Genomic DNA, 16,901 nt, shown 5'->3' on the forward strand with positions numbered 1-16,901 from the left:
AGACCCCGCTGCATGTAACAATTTTTTATCATGTTAATGTTATATGACTATTTGTGGAACTTCAAAGTGGCTTGGTCTCTAACGTAAACACAGGTTCAGTGATGACTTGGAACTAATGACGGGCAAGCGGCCGAGTTACTATTGGCTCTTCTGTTTGAAATATGTTGCCCCAATTACCATGTTGACAATCTTGGTAACCAGCTTTGTTAAAATTGCTAAAGAGGGTAGCGGATACGAAGCTTGGGACAGTGAATCGGTAGGTTGTAACTTTTCAGCAATATTTATTTGGTTATTTATCGACATTTCACGTTTTGTAAACGATATTTATGAAAGTTGACTCTCGCTAGTTAAAAAATATCATGAAAAAAAAACTTTGTATCGTGAGATGCTTATAACATAAATCGTAACGTGTATGATGTTATCTTCACCCCATAATAATTTAAATTTCAGCTTACTATGAAAACAACTCTTTAAATATGTTGATTTCATATCACAATAGAGGCAGAACATAATGCACGTTCATAAGCATGGAAACAGGGAAAAGGGAGGAAAAGTGATTATATGACTCCTCCATATAACTTTCAATAAGTTTGTGATATCCTTAATATGAATCTGGTTTCGGATTTGGTCCAAAATAATATCTCACAATCAAAAAGAAAAATTATATAATGAATTTGATAGCTAGAGATAAAAATGACGAAAAACAAGATAAAGATATTAAGATAACAATTAAAGGGTACATAAATTAGTAATTCAATTGTTTATTTTCACATTAATTTCGTCTGATATTTTTTCTGATTAATAGAATTTCGCTAACTAACTGAACTCAATTAAAAAGTAACTCATTACTTCAAACAAACTGTAACTTACGAACCGGCACCAAAATCAGTAATGATCTAATCTAGCCTAATTTTGTTTTCATGAAATGCTCTTCACAAATCTGATTCACTTTCAACTCTTTACATCACTTATTTGTTTCCGACGCTATATTGTTTATTTTTTGACTCTGTCTTTAATGCAAGAATTATTATAAAAATATAACTAAGAAGTTTATTTTTCAAACATTCTGTTCTATAAAAAACTGACAATTTACAGTAATAATTAATGCAGAAATGTTCGTCATTAGGCTTCTCCGATGCACTTGGAATGGCCTCATTGGGCACATATTTTGATCGCCGTTTTAATTTTGATGGCAGCCATTTGGATTCCCCTGGTGGCCTTTCTAAGAGTTCTTGGCATTCGAATTCTTCAGGATGAGGAACCAACATGGTTTCCTGCAGAAGAACTACGTGATTTTTATGGAATCGCCCCTCATAAAGTGACCACGGTGGAAAAGTGGCTTTTCTGCGTGCGTGAGGAAGACGATGTTTCTGAGGGCATTTGAAATTAGATGTTTATGGTGGAGAAGAAGAAAATGTTTAAAATATTTACGTATTTTCCTTCACCTCTTATGCAGATGGCGTTCTGTGTTGAAAAGCTAATATATTATTGGTTATCAGATTTATCATTGGCATTGTCAAAGTGCACCGACATATACTCTCAGGCACAGGAAGCAACGAAACTCTGACATTAACCATATGTAATATAATTTTAGTTCAGATCCAAGTACTAAAAGCCTTCCAATACCCTTAGTTCACTGAGGACGATCATTCTACAGAGACTTTTGGGGCTATAAAAAAGAGACTTAATTATAACATCTGTTGAAGGGATTCCCAGTAAGTCTATACAGCAAGGTCTAGCCTTAATATCCAGCTGTCATGCAAGTGTTTTGTCACAGAAGTAAACAAAAGCCTATCGATATAGATGCAGTGTATCTTTTAGGTAGAGAAATACTACAAATTTGCCATCTTACCGAAAAATATAGCTAAATATTGTGACAAATTTAATCAAGAACTAGAAAGTTACCAAACATCTTGTAAAATAACGACAAATTTAGAAGAAAATCTGCAAAGGTTTGCCCCAAATGCAGCCGAGAACTTACTGGTTGCTGTAAATACAGTGAAGAACCTGACAGTTAACAACAAAAGCAGCTAAAAGTCTACCAAATTATAGCTACTACAGTATGGCTGTATACAATTCATTCACCAAATTCTGGCTCAAATTGACAACATAGAAATAGTTCCAAAAATTCTCCGTTCAGCTATATTACTTTGGAGGAAATTACAAATTCAAAAAGTCATTAGTTCGTATCAGAGTTTGTCATTTTGAACTAAAATAAAATGTCTATTACTTCCGGGCTCGTTAACACGATTAAAGTAAAAATCGAATTTATTGTATGTTAAAAAAAAGAAAGCCTTAGCTTTTTATTAGCTATCAACAGAGTATGAATGGATGTGAATGCTTCCACTCACGTTCTTACCATATTTCCATATTATAGCTGCTGTCTTGGTAAGGAAGAAATTGGGAATCACAAAACTTTGGTGTACCTTAAGAATATCTTTTTATCAAAATGATTTTAAGAGAATGGAGTGTTCTAGAATTTATATCGAAAAATCGTTTCAGATGATCGTTAGATACATATATTCAATAACCCTGAAAAAATATTGAAAATATCTACATTTCTTCCTCTCTTAAGCATTTAAATTAAAATCATATCTGATAGTGAAAATTAATTAAGTCTAGTAAGTCAAAAACTTTCTATTCACCTAATTATATGAGCGTACTATAATTATATATTAAGTCACAGATCATTCTAGTTGAATATTCTAACAACTATTGGTGGCAATAAAACCTTCTTAACTCGTGTTAGGACATAAATACGTTTTAGTAACTTTTTGGACGATGAAATTTTTCAGATGTCTTGTCATAAACACGCTTTGATAACAATCTGGGCAGTGGAACCTTTCACACTTCTTATAAACAGATTTCAATAACAATATAAGAAGTGGAAAGTTTCGCACTTTTTGTCATAAACACACATCACTGGCATTTTAGACAGTGGAGTCTTCCACAGTTCTTACCATAAACACATTTTACTAACATTTTGAGCAATCGATGTTTCCATACTTCTTGTCTCAAATGCACTTATCCAAGTAACCGGAATGGTAGAATCTTTTATATGTTTTACAAAAAAAAAAATTGTTTTATGATCTAAATCTTAAAACTTTTGCCCCTTTTGTGTTGTAATTACTGTTTTACATCATTTTAAGCTGGCACGTCCTATGCTACACGCTCATAAATGATTTTCAGTTTTTTATATAAAATTCGTTTTTAGATTAAGAACATAACAGTAAACAACAACTGACTATTGGAACAAACAAACATAAATAACTTTAAAATTAGCATTTCTCTGCTTCGTATGTGTGTGTTTTTCTTTCTTATAGCAAAGCCACATGGGGCTATCCACTGAGTCCAGCGAGGGGAATCGAGAGCCTGATTTTAGCATTATGAATCCATAAACTTACCGCTGTACCAGCGGGGCACTTGTCTACTTCGAATAGTTTTTAAGTGAAAATATTAAAATAGCTCACTATTACGATCAATCTGATTTATTGACTTTATTGTAATATTGGTCTGTGTTATGTTTTGGAAGATTCTACTATCAAATGACCAGTAAATTAATATTGTGGACTGGTGTTCTGAAAATTGGCGGTGACATTATATAAGTCAGAAAAAGACATTTTTAAAAAGACGAAAAACTGAAGTATTTCACAGTTTGTAAATATTGTTGTATTTTAGTGGTGGTGGACTTCAAGTTTCAATGTATTCAAGTGTAACTGTAACTATAAATGTTAAGTATAAGTGTTATAGCGCTTAAGCCTAACTATAAAATGCAGTTGTGTTCGTAATTTTAAGGCCTAACTTTGAAAGTACCTTTGTTGATTGATTGGTTGGTTTGGCATTTTATGGCGAAAAGCAACTAAGCTTCCTGCACCATTGTTGATTGATATTCATGAATATTATTTTTAAAGCTCAACAGTCATAAGTGTTATTTTAAAAATTTGCATTAGTATTCAGATTAAAAACATTTAGAAACAAGTATTGTACTCACTTCAGTGTGCGTGTGTGTGTTTTCTCATGCCAAAGCCACATCGGGCTATCTGTGTCTACCGATGAGTATCGAACTCCGGATTTTAGTGTTGTAAATCCGAAGAGTTACCGCTGTCCCACCAGACGGCTTGAGAAAGGAAGATTCAGGTCACGAGTGTTATATTTACGTATTGTGCTGGTTAACTGTAAAAGTCTAAGCATAAATGTTGTATTCCTAAACATTGGTGTTTAGCATTAACATTTATCCGTTTTAACGTATACAAATAGAACCGACTATTTACTGGAAATTGACATTAAAACATAGACTATTAGTGTGGATGTTATACTCATGAACATTAAGGTTGAAAACTTTAACACTTTTGGAGTACATTAGCTCTATTAACGTGTGTTGGTGTTGTGATTTAAACCAGTGTAATTGCAAATGCACACTGTTTTCTTGTACTTTGATGAAGATACTCAGCAAATTCAATTATAGCCGTTGTATTTATGTAAATCATTCAAGAAACTTAAAAGTTATAGGTGTAAATACTGATGTTATATCACGTTAGCACTACTCTTTAGTTTAGTTTTAGATGTAAAGATTGCTTTTGTAATAGTAATATGTTGTCTATTATTTTTAAATCAAAGAAGTTTTGGAGTAAGGATTTTAATTTTCGTGTTCGGTACATAGAGCGATATCCCAACAAATCAGAACTTAAACATTGTACAATGTAATTTACATTAATTTACTTTGAATATTTTAATAAAAGTTTCTGTATAAATGCAGATAGCTGACGAAGCATTAGAAACGAGTAAGCCTAACGTCAATTGTATATGTATTTCTTTACGTTCCTTTTCATTTGTCCCTGGCCTGGCATGGCCAAGCGCGTAAGGCGTGCGACTCGTAATCCGAGGGTCGCGGGTTCACGCCTGAGTCGCCCTAAACATGCTCGCCCTCCCAGCCGTGGGGGCGTATAATGTGACGGTCAATCCCACTATTCGTTGGTAAAAGAGTAGCCCAAGAGTTGACGGTGGGTGGTGATGACTAGCTGCCTTCCCTCTAGTCTTACACTGCTAAATTAGGGACGGCTAGCACAGATAGCCCTCGAGTAGCTTTGTGCGAAATTCCAAAACAAACAAACAATCATTTGTCCCTTTCGCACTCAAAATAAGAGGCGTATTATGACATCATTTCCGCAATGGACAAAATAAGAGGAATGTGTAAAAGAAAGAGTTTCAGTTAACGCGATTTTTAATACAAGTTTTAAGTCTATTAGGTTAAGCACTTATTGTTTCTGTGATGCATTTTTGAACAGTATATAAATAGGATTCGTCCATATATGCAGTAGTTTGGTCTTGTCAGTGTTTGATCGTTGTGCTCGACGTGGGAATCTGAGGTTCAATCTCTTCCTCCACGTATGCAGAATTCATATTTTTTAAAACACCCTGCCACAACTGAGGAAGGTCAAAGGTCAATGCAAAAATTCAGAATTTGTTAACATTTCAGTGAGGAGCAAGAGGTGATTAATGTTTCGGTCCAACAACCTTCCAAAGGTCGTATAGCTTAAACTTTGACCGTGTTATTCTGGTTAAATAAAGTGATTTTAACCATTGTTATATTTTCAATTATTTGTAATTCTATTTTTGTGTAATTGTTTGTTCAAAGCAGATTGTCACAATTCACGTAAGAAAATCTCAAATTAAAACGACGATAGAACGATAAAAGAAGTAGTTATTTTGCTCTTATGAGTATATTGTATAACAGAATAAACATTTTTAATAATTGTTCTTAAGTTATGCTTAGATTTAGTCTTTTTAATTAAACAAAACTGTTTGCTGCATTTACACTGCAATGCCTGGTGAAATCAAACGATTCATTAAAATTATAAATTAGAGTTAAAACACAAAAAGCACGGCTTGCTGAAGTAAGATTTCCCATCAACCACCAGGAGCATAATTTCAGAAAAGGCTTAAATGGGAAAGTGGACAAAGAAATTCGACCTAACGTGGATCTCGCATTTGAGCTATTCCGATATTTAATTTTTTCCAAAATTAGTGATGATAAAATTAGTTTTGGGAAGTTGGATGTGTTTATAGTTCTTTGCGAAAATAAAAGGTAAAATGAAGAAGTTTACTTATATAAGTATGTATATGTATATGTACCTTTAAGGTTATATATTTGGTAGGATGGTAACACGAGGAAACGTAATCACATTCACTTTTTGTTTCTTTATTTTCCAGTGGAGTGAAGAAGTGTATTTGATTTACTAATGTACTTCTCTGTTTTAATGTCTAGTAATATGAGATAGTTAATCAGATCTACTTTTAAAGTTGTTTTTTTTGTAATTCCTGGTATGAATGAAAATGATGAGTCGGTATCAAAATTGTTTTGGTATCTACTAAAATGAAGACAAGAATGTGTCACTACGTAGTTGTCAGTTTTTCTTTAAAATATGACTGAGGAAAAAACCAGGTCTATTATAGAGTAGAATATATTATTTCACTGATGTAATTTTGAGTTCAACAACAAATGAAGAACATGCTACTCAAAGTTTCGATTCAGGTATTAATCAGGTAGTGTAAAATTCTGGTACTTACGTATTATCGGGAGCGCATTAAAATCACTTGTATATATTGGAAATTTAAAATAGATTAATACAATATTAATTGTATACGGTTTATTTAGATTAAGTTATGTTTTTTTCTTTTCACAACAACAACAACAAAATTAATAAGAAAGCATTAGACTCATACGTGTTACACAGAAGAAACAATTGTTTCTGGAGGCCAAACATGTTTGATAGCATTAAGAATGGAATTAAATGGACCTTGATCACGCAGCGTCTGTCTCCTGATAGGTATCTTGATTACGTATCGTCTGTCTCCAGATAGGTATCTTGATCACGTAGCGTCTGTCTCCAGATAGGTATTTTGATCACGTAGCGTCTGTCTCCAGATAGGTATTTTGATCACGTAGCGTCTGTCTCCAGATAGGTTCAGCTAAATATGACTCGATAAAACGCGGCTTAATTAGAAAATTAATAAAAAAAAAATTGTTACTCTTGTTAAACTTAATCACATTACATTTATATTAGGCCCGGCATGGCCAAGTGGTTAAGGCACTCGACTCGTACTCTGAGGGTTGTGGGTTTGAATCCCCGTCACACCAAATATACTCGCCCTTTCAGACGTGGGGGCGTTATATTGTTACGGTCAATCCCACTATTCGTTGGTAAAAAAGTATACCAAGAGTTAGCGGTGGGTGGTAATGACTAGCTGCCTTCCCTCTGGTCTTATACTGCTAAATTAGGGACAGCTAGCGCAGATAGCCCTCGGGTAGCTTTCTGCGAAATTCTAAACAAACCGAACATTTATCTTGAATATGATATCTGCGCTAGCCGTCCTTAATTTAGCAGCTACTCATCACTACCCACCGCCAACTCTTGGGCTACTCTTTTACTAATTAACAGTGGGATTAACCGTCACATTATAACGCCCCATAGCTGAAAGGGCGAGCATGCTTGGTTTGACGGGGATTCGAACCCGTGACCCTCAGATTACGAGTCGAACGTTTTAACCCACCTGCCCATGTCGGGCCCTACCCGTTAATACTTAAGTACCAAAATTCGTGCAGAGATTTTGGTTTTAGCAGTTTATTTTATTTGAAAAATATAATTTGTTGTAGGAGGCCTTACACGTGACACAGAAACATAATACTTTGTACAGCTAATTACTTCTTAGTAAAACATTGTAAGAAAAAACAATCACTGTAACTTAATCGTCTCATATGAAAGGTGTACAAAGTTTTATTAGGTTTTCTCTTGTTCACTGCAGATGCGAGTACTTTATTGTTTGTTTATTAGCACACTGTTGTAACCATCTTATGACGCACATCCATAGTTAACAATAGACATGCAAACCTAGTGGCAGAAAAGTGTTTCATGTGCAATGAATATGTATTTATATTAAGTCAAATAAAATGCTTATTGTCGCTGTTGCTTTCGCAAGGTGACTTTAAGCGTTTATTATATAATTTTGAAAGTCTAATTTAAGAATTAAATGAAACTTACTGGCGTCCTTTAGGTTTGGATTTCTTCGCAGGGTGACATACAATGTACATTATACAGTATTATATGTTTTGAAAGTGTGGTTGAGTTTCTTTTTATTCCATGCCAATACGTAATATACCATAAGGTTACAGTCGAATAACTAATACCGTACATTCTGGTGTTGACTAATAATCAAATTCCGGAAAATATTAGCTTCCTGTTGGTATTTAAATTTTCGAGAATATTCTCTGACTTATTTATACGTTTGAATGCTTCAACTTTCCATAACTATCAGCAGTAGCACTGGTCCAGTATAGTTCTTTACATTCTGTTATTTATAATTGTGACTTTCTTACAAAACATCCTGCAAATATTATTTTTGTCCTTCACATTTACTCATAAGTGCACATACTATTCTGTATTATAAACAAAGTTTTAAGATGTTTAATAATATACTTCTCATATAGTTATGTATTTTTACTTAAAATGTTATGTACTATATTACTGTACCATATTTTTCGGAGTGTAATACTTGCGACCTACCGGCGTGTGTGAGCTCCAACCGAGTTCTGATTTTTTTTTACATCTTTGTTTTTTGCGTTAGTGTATGAACTAAGATTATATGTTTTGTATTCTGTTTGGCATGTGAAATGTAAAATTTGGCAACTCAAGCGTTATTCTGTTTCGTGTTATTTATGTAGAGTAAGTGATTGTTTCCTACACCACTATGTCTAGATCTTTTTGTGTGTGTCTGAATAAACATTTTGGGCGATCGTAGTTATAATATATTTTGTACACACGTTCTTATTGTGAATGAAATATTTTTATCAATTTGTATGACTAAAAATCCTATTTTTTTTTGTCCACAACAAACTTTTTAAATTTTTTTAGTCTTATAAAGATGCACCTACTATTATCAGAGTTATAGAATGTATAGTTTTTTGTGGTGGTTACAACGTTGGCAAAAATGAAATGGAACTGTATTCCATCCTATTTTCATGTATTTGAAACAAAGTGGTAGTTTCCTTGTTTGTTATGTTAATTTCGCGCAAAGCTACTTCAGAACTATTTAGTAATAGACTAGAAGGAATGCAACTAGTAAACAATCAAATCTAATTCTTTACCAGCGAATTTTGGGATTGATCGCTACATTATAATACCTCCATGCCTAAAAGAACGAATATGTTTGAGAAAGAAGAGTTTTGATTCCACAGATTTCGAGTCAAGTGCCATAATCATCTGAACGTGGACACGAAGTGCGCGAGCTTGAATTGTGTTTGCAGTTTTTGTACATGTTTGTACTTCATTTTCTTTAACTAATGACTGTGGTAAAACATTTCACTTTTATATTACTATTGTAATATGAAAAGTGTGGACTTGTGGTTGAAATTAAAATTAGACTTTCTCTTTGGTATTAAACGATTTGTTTTTACTTGGCGCTGCATCTCTGTTTATTTTGAAACCTGACAAAATAGATGCTATGTCATTATCTTCTCAAGTAATTTTAAAAATACTAGCCTAATACTTTTTATTGTCTTCTGTATGTAGGGGAGACACTGATTTCGGGAATTACTAACACTTTCAAGCATTTACAAAAAAAAAAAACGTGTTTTTTCATTTGTTTGCGTTATTTCCGTGAGTGACTTAATATCATCCTCACAGCTCAAAACGTGAAGAGATTCAATCCACATTTTGTTAATGCAAAAGCACTTCATGAATGGTTACATCTCATTTTTAAATGATTAACGCTATTAACAGCCACCTAGTGATTGGAATAAAATTTAATTATGAGTTTTCTTGATAGTAGTAACTAAATTGTTTATGCAAGCACGTAATTAAAAATCGATAGTTGAGGTTTTAAGGTATAACATGGTTTTGCTGAATAAAATGTATATTTCAAGTTGCACAAGTTTCACTCCAAATATGATAATTGAGTTACACTGTTTTTTTTTTTAATGATGATAAACCAACATGCTAAAAATCCTTAGAAAAAGAGTATTTCTTATAACGTTCTTTTTTAATAACGTACGTTTTAATGGACTTGATTAAGCTTGAGACATGTAATACTTTATAAATATATCGATCTATATAATAAGGCCTACTTTACTTGTGATTCTTTTTATTAAACAATTAAAATATAATGCTCGTTAGGGTGCAGCAAATCATTGTAATGTTTAAATTAGATTTTATTTATTATCAAGAAATATATTTCTATGTTAAAACGCATTATTAAGGTTTATTATTTTTAAATTATATGAAATAAGTGTATACTGTGTATAATACAAGAGCACCAAAGGTAAAAAAAGAAAAAAAATACTATGTTGTTATGTATGAAATTGTTAATATATATATTGTATATATGTGTGTGTGTGTGTGTGTATGTATATATAGATACATTTAAGAAATGCCATATATTTCTGTTTTCATTTCATTGTCAGATGTTATAGAAGCAATAAAAAGTGCATGATCAAATTATGACGTACTGTCAGCTCAATATTTCCAACATAAGATTGACTTCCAATAAACTCCTAACCCTGATACTTCACCAAGCAAATATGAACTTTGATTTAAAAATAAATGTGTTTGAAATTAAGCACAAATATACACAATGGACTATCTGTGCTCTGTCTATCACGGGTATCGAAAGCCGGTTTCTAGTATTCTAAGTCCACAGACCTGCCGCTGTGCCACTGGGTGCTGTGTTGAACACCCCTTTAAGAAAACGAAAAAAACTTCAAATTTTCGAAGTAGGCTAAGCAAAATAGCGTCTACAAAAATAATGTTATACAATTTTGAAATATAAAGCCTATACATAAATAAAATGCTAAACGTTTTTGAAATGAATTAAACAAAGTTTGTGGAAAAGTACTCAAAATGAAGATTTTTGATATACAGACTAAATAGAATACATAAACAAAGTGAACCATTATAATTCTAAGACATTGTGAATGTATGTCACCCATACTTCATCTGCTTTATTCTGTACGACGAGGTATTTTGCCTAATACAAGGGTTAATCAGGCCTGATTAGGGTACAACAGACGTGTGTGTGTGTGTGTTATTGAGACACTATATATATATATATTATCAAATTGCAAGAACAACTTTTATGGCGTGGACTATGTTAACTTAATCAAGCATAATTATCATCAATTTTATATTTGAATCATTTGCAAATTATTAATATTGTATGGAAAAATAAAATAATATTATTTATTTATTCTAACACCATTTTATTAATGATTAATATTTTGTTACTTGAATTAACTATTCGTCGCTCAAAAGAACTGGTGAACAAGGAACAATAAAATAATGCATTAATAATTGTAAACAAAAAATTGAGTGAAAATAAAGGTGAATGTGTGACAACATGTCAATCACGTTATATGTATGAGGCATCCGGTGCCAACGAGCTTTATCGCCTAATACCAGACCTCATCATACTTAACTGGGAAACGGTAAGTTTGTTTGTTTGTTTTTGAATTTCGCACAAAGCTACCCGAGGGCTATCTGTGCTAGCCGTTCCTAATTTAGCAGTGTAAGACTAGAAGGAAGGCAGCTAGTCATCACCACCCACCGCTAACTCTTGGGCTACTCTTTTACCAACGAATAGTGGGATTGACCGTAACATTATAACGCCCCCACGGCTGAAAGGGTGAGCATGTTTAGCGCGACGGGGATGCGAACCCGCGACCCTCAGATTACGAGTCGCACGCCTTAACACGCTTGGCCATGCCGGGCCGGGAAACGGTAAGAATTGTAGCGGCTGAGAAGTTATTTATATTACCAAAATGCATGAACAACAACGTGGTTCTTGAATCAGACTAAAAGCAACATCTGTAAAAATAAGTTATTCAATTTAAACGTTTTTAAACCAAATTCACGTCTGTTAAATAAGTATCAAAACTACACGTTTTAGTAACGAGACTATGTGCTGTAACTTTTAGCTAAATAATACAAATTACGAGACGTTTACTTTAGATAACGTAACAAGAAAATATTGACCAATTACATATTATAGGTAAGTGTAATCGTCTGTTTTATATATTATAAGAATAAACTTAAAAAAAAGAGGAAGTAAATGTAGGAATGGCTAATATCAACCCTTCAAAAATAATGCAAACAAGATAGTACAGATGGCACTGGCATCATCACTATGTAATAGCAAAGACAATAATTATAAAATAGAAACATATATATATGTGTTTGTGTATTTCTTTGTGTATGTGTGCAGGGGCATAGATACTGGGGGGAGGTATACATCCCCCCTTCATTTTAGGTGAGGGGTATGGTGCATACAATCATCCCCTGGGCCCGGCATGGCCAAGCGTGTTAAGGCGTGCGACTCGTAATCTGAGGGTCGCGGGTTTGCATCCCCGTTGCGCCAAACATGCTCGCCCCTTTAGCCGTGGGGGCGTTATAATGTGACGGTCAATCCCACTATTCGTTGGTAAAAGAGTAGCCCAAGAGTAGTCTTACACTACTAAATTAGGGACGGCTAGCACAGATAGTCCTCGAGTAGCTTTGTGCGAAATTCAAAAAACAATTATCCCTCCCTACAGTTTGGTCTGTTGAATTGTTTTATTGCATCACAGGCCTACAAATTGTGTGTTTGTTATTGTGATTCTCGTGTTCTTACCAATCGAATTACATAATCAGGCCTAAATGTAGGCTTTTTCAGTAGCCAAAATGTACATCTTTAATATAGGTATGCTTCTAAGCTTTTCGATCTAAGCGATAGTTCGTAAGTATTAGTCAGTAGGCTGAAGTATACATGCAAGTATCGTGGTAACTAGATTACTCTGTGACTGCATGTTTATAGCTTTCAGGTTCATGTAATCAGAGATTACCAATTTGCAAATTGAACAGTCCACATAAGTGGTTGCAAAAATCATCCCCCCTTCGGGTGTAAAAAATCTACGCCCTTGTATGTGTGTATAACTATTCAGTCACAACTGAATATAATTAACCCTATTTTTATCTATTAACATTCCACCACACTGTCTGCCTGTACTATTATGTATGAACGATGCAGACGCCATTTTCTACTCCTTTGTTTTGTGTTTTAAATATTTATATTATCTATCCCTAAATTTACTTCTTTTTTAAGTTTATTCTTTACTTGTTTGTTTGCTTTTTAATGAGATATTTCGAGAGACAAAGAAAGTTGTATTTACAATTACCTTCTGAATACAAAGAGGCTCCAAATGCATTACTTATTTTCTTTAATCTTTTATTGGCTGGTAATTCCTGTTTCACTCTGCACATGAATTTTTAAAAGAACACATTTCTATATAAAAAGCTAACTTCAAAGGGTAATTATAACATTATTTACACTAGAATTACAATTTCTTATTACTTCTAGTTTTATTAATAATACTATTAATGGATACTCAAGTTAAACATTTTACTGTCTCAGTGAAATTGTTTGACATCATGATTTTGGTTTTTGAATCATCATGTAATAGAAATGACGAACAAGAAATTCAAACTTTAGCTGTGATATTTACAAACAATAATAGAATTTGTGACTCAGTCATTACACATATATTGTTATAGAAAAACACTGTAGTATTCTAAAGTTCTGATGACTTCTTGACGACGCCCAGGTGGGTTAAGGCGTTCGACTCGTAATCTGACGGTCATGGGTTCAAATCCCAGGCGAACTAAACATGTTCGTCTTTTCAGCCAAATATATTAAATTTACCGTGAAAGTAGAATTATTGATTCAGCTTTAATCTTAAGGGGATATACGCTAGTAAAAACATAATACTAATACAGAAATATTCGTCTATATTCATGATAACCCTTCAATAAAGATTGAATCTTGCATGACTTACTACACTCACAAATGGATGCTGGCTAGTCAACCAAAAGCTACTTTTTATTTAAATAACTTTTCTTGTGTATTTCAAAATCAAAGTTTGTTGTAATCAATGTTTCATTTGTTTAAAGAAGAAACAATGTGGTATTTTCAGTTGAAACTGATCATCTAAAATAGTAAATCAGATAGGTCCACTATACAATTAGACGTCCGAGAAGGTAAGTTGTGAAGTAATACAAAGTTCCATCAAACCTTACTGAATCTGTGAGAGAAAATATAGGCACTGGATAGAACGTGTAATACACGATGAAACTATTTTTATTTAACCAACACAAAACAATAGTGTGCATGTAGCACTTTTGAATGGTGAGCAGTCACATTCATTAAAGTATTGGACTGAACAGGCTAGGCCTACTCCCTCAAGACTTATTTTCATACTGACCAACTAGCTCAAGATATATTGAAGTGGTAATGTCAGACTTATCCAAAGCAAGTAACACTGCCCATATGACTGGATCCATTTAAACATAAGGGGGTTGAAATCTTAAGACATTACCTGACATATCACTAGAGTACACCACTGTCAACCTTCATGAACAAGAAGTAAATATGCACCTATGTTTTCCCATGGGTAGACCAGGTGTTATATCCAGGAAATAACAAACAAGAGAGGTACACAAAATGAAATGAATTCACCACTTTCTTGACCGCGTTGGACAACTACACACGTCTAGAACAAGCTAAAACCTATATTAAAATAACAAAGAACAGAGCAGTCTACCCCCCTCCCCTTATAGGTTTATTCTGAAGTCAACATTAAATCTAAAATTTGAAACCGGTTGTATTTATAATCGTGCACAGATCAAGGAATGTTCTATTCTTCTAAATACTTACATGCGACACAGGTATTACAACCTTTACAACACAGAGTAAAAAAACAACAACATTCAATAAGGAAGCAGCATATTAATTAGTTACGTTATACAATTGTAATACCCTCTAACAACGATTGCAAGAATTATAACTAAAACTCTTTAGCAAAGTAAATTAATACATAGTTACAAATCAATGTGATACTGTAATGAAATTTCTTTAGCAATGATTCACAAAAATAAATAATTTAATATCTCGAGAAAAATGCCATTTAATATAAATCAAAACGAGACTTGATACCAAATAAAATACAAGAAATACTTTAACAGTGGCATTTCAATCATTACGCTTTAATAATGAAATAAGAAAAATATAATTTATTATGATAACATGGTAGAAACTACCAAACGGAAACTCAATATATTACAATATCCGACTGCAAACAAAGAAAAATAAAAACGCATAAAACAAAAATCTGCATAAAAACCCTTTACTTGAGATACAAGTTATGGCCTCATTCGACAATGATATTAAAACAGACTCATAGATAGCTATTACACATGAAACACAATTGAAATAAGATAAGCAAACATTTCTCGGTTCCAACAAACATTTTAACAACAAAATATTACTATAATACACATAGTGTGTACGTCAGTATCTACGTGTGTGGCCTGGCATAGCCAGGTGGTTAAGACACTCTATTCGTAATTCGAGGATCGCGGTTTCGAATCCCCGTCACACCAAACGTGCTCTCCTTTTCAGCCGTGGGGGCGTTATAGTGTGACTGTCAGTCCCACTATTCGTTGGTAAAAGAGTAGCCCAAGAGTTGACGCTGGGTGATGATAACTAGCTGCCTTCCCTCTAGTCTTACACTGATATATATTAGTGACGGCTAGCGCAGATAGCCCTCGTGTAGCTTTGCGCGAAATTCAAAACAAACCAATCTGTGTATGTGACCATAACTCCTATACCATCTATTAAATGACATCACAAGTACAAATCCATATAAGTTTCACACTTTGGTTACACAAGTTTCAAATAATTAGATAATAATATTATTTCTTTATAATGGAACATAACTTTATATAAAAGTACTCTCCTCACAACACGAACATGACTTTCACTATACGTGTTTGTTTGTTGTTAATCACAAAGCTACACATAAGATTATCTGTTTGATTATGTATTTATTGATGTAGTTTTTAAATTTAAGAACTTTTCAGGCTTCATTGGGTCTTTGTTTAATCACTACCTGTGCTGCCCCCTGTTGTTTCTAATGGATAACAAGCACCCTGGCTTACTTTTCAACTCGGTCTTATTGTTAACATCAAATTATTACACAAACAGAGCCATGGCTCAGTAGACGTTGAAGAAGGTAGAAACTGCAAAAATTGATTTATATAAATGTGAACTAATTTGGGCTAGCTAATCCAACTTTAGGCCCGGCATGGCCACGTGGTTAAGGCAGTCGATTAGTAATCTTAGATTGCCGGTTCGAATTCCCGTCACACCAAACATGCTCGTCCTTTCAGCCTTGGGGGCATTCTAATGTGATGATCAATCCCACTATTGGTGGTAAAAGAGTAGCACAAGAGTTTACGGTGGGTAATGCTGACTAGCTGTTTTCCCTCTAGTCTTACACTACTAAATTTGGGACGGCCCAGCGCATATAACCCTCGTGTAGATTTGCGCGAAATTCAAAACAAACCAAAACAAATAACCCAGCTTTTACTTATGACTGTTGAAGTTCACTAAAATTCGTACTGTTTATCCTTAAGGACTTTTTTCCAGTTGCAAGTTTAGTGCCAATTAGATACAATTTACAAAGTTTCATCACGCAGATAGTACTTTCTGCAATATATTCTCAACTCGCATTTTCATGGGTTACAAATGCGCCTTATACTAAAACAACCATTATAAGACACTTCAAAAATTGTGTGATTATAAAATATTTCAGTCTGGTTAATTGAAATGATTCTGTCATAACCAGATAAAACTGGATCCACGAAGTTTAAATTTGATAAGATGCTAATTTTTGTTGTTTACTCAACTATTGGTCGTTTTACTTATTTATAAATAATTTGATTCAATTCAATCAAAATATCTTGCACTATTGTGTAGCTTCGTGATTAAAATAAACAAATATGTTATTATCTATATGTCATTAAACTTCACTTTTCCTT

General features: G+C 33.5%; 1 protein-coding gene across 1 annotated transcript in view; it reads left to right on the forward strand.

The window, feature by feature from the left end:
• LOC143238034 (sodium-dependent neutral amino acid transporter B(0)AT3-like) overlaps positions 1-10,482 on the forward strand; it is a 96,129-nt gene extending 85,647 nt beyond the window's left edge. The window contains exons 10-11 of the mRNA XM_076477933.1: positions 94-256; positions 1,127-10,482. Coding sequence (XP_076334048.1) covers positions 94-256; positions 1,127-1,384 — 421 coding nt within the window. The 3' untranslated portion in view covers positions 1,385-10,482. The remainder of the gene's footprint in view (positions 1-93; positions 257-1,126) is intronic.
• The last annotated feature ends 6,419 nt before the right edge of the window (positions 10,483-16,901 follow it).

This window comes from Tachypleus tridentatus, chromosome 13, assembly GCF_004210375.1.
Source record: "Tachypleus tridentatus isolate NWPU-2018 chromosome 13, ASM421037v1, whole genome shotgun sequence".
Classification (NCBI taxonomy): domain Eukaryota; kingdom Metazoa; phylum Arthropoda; class Merostomata; order Xiphosura; family Limulidae; genus Tachypleus; species Tachypleus tridentatus.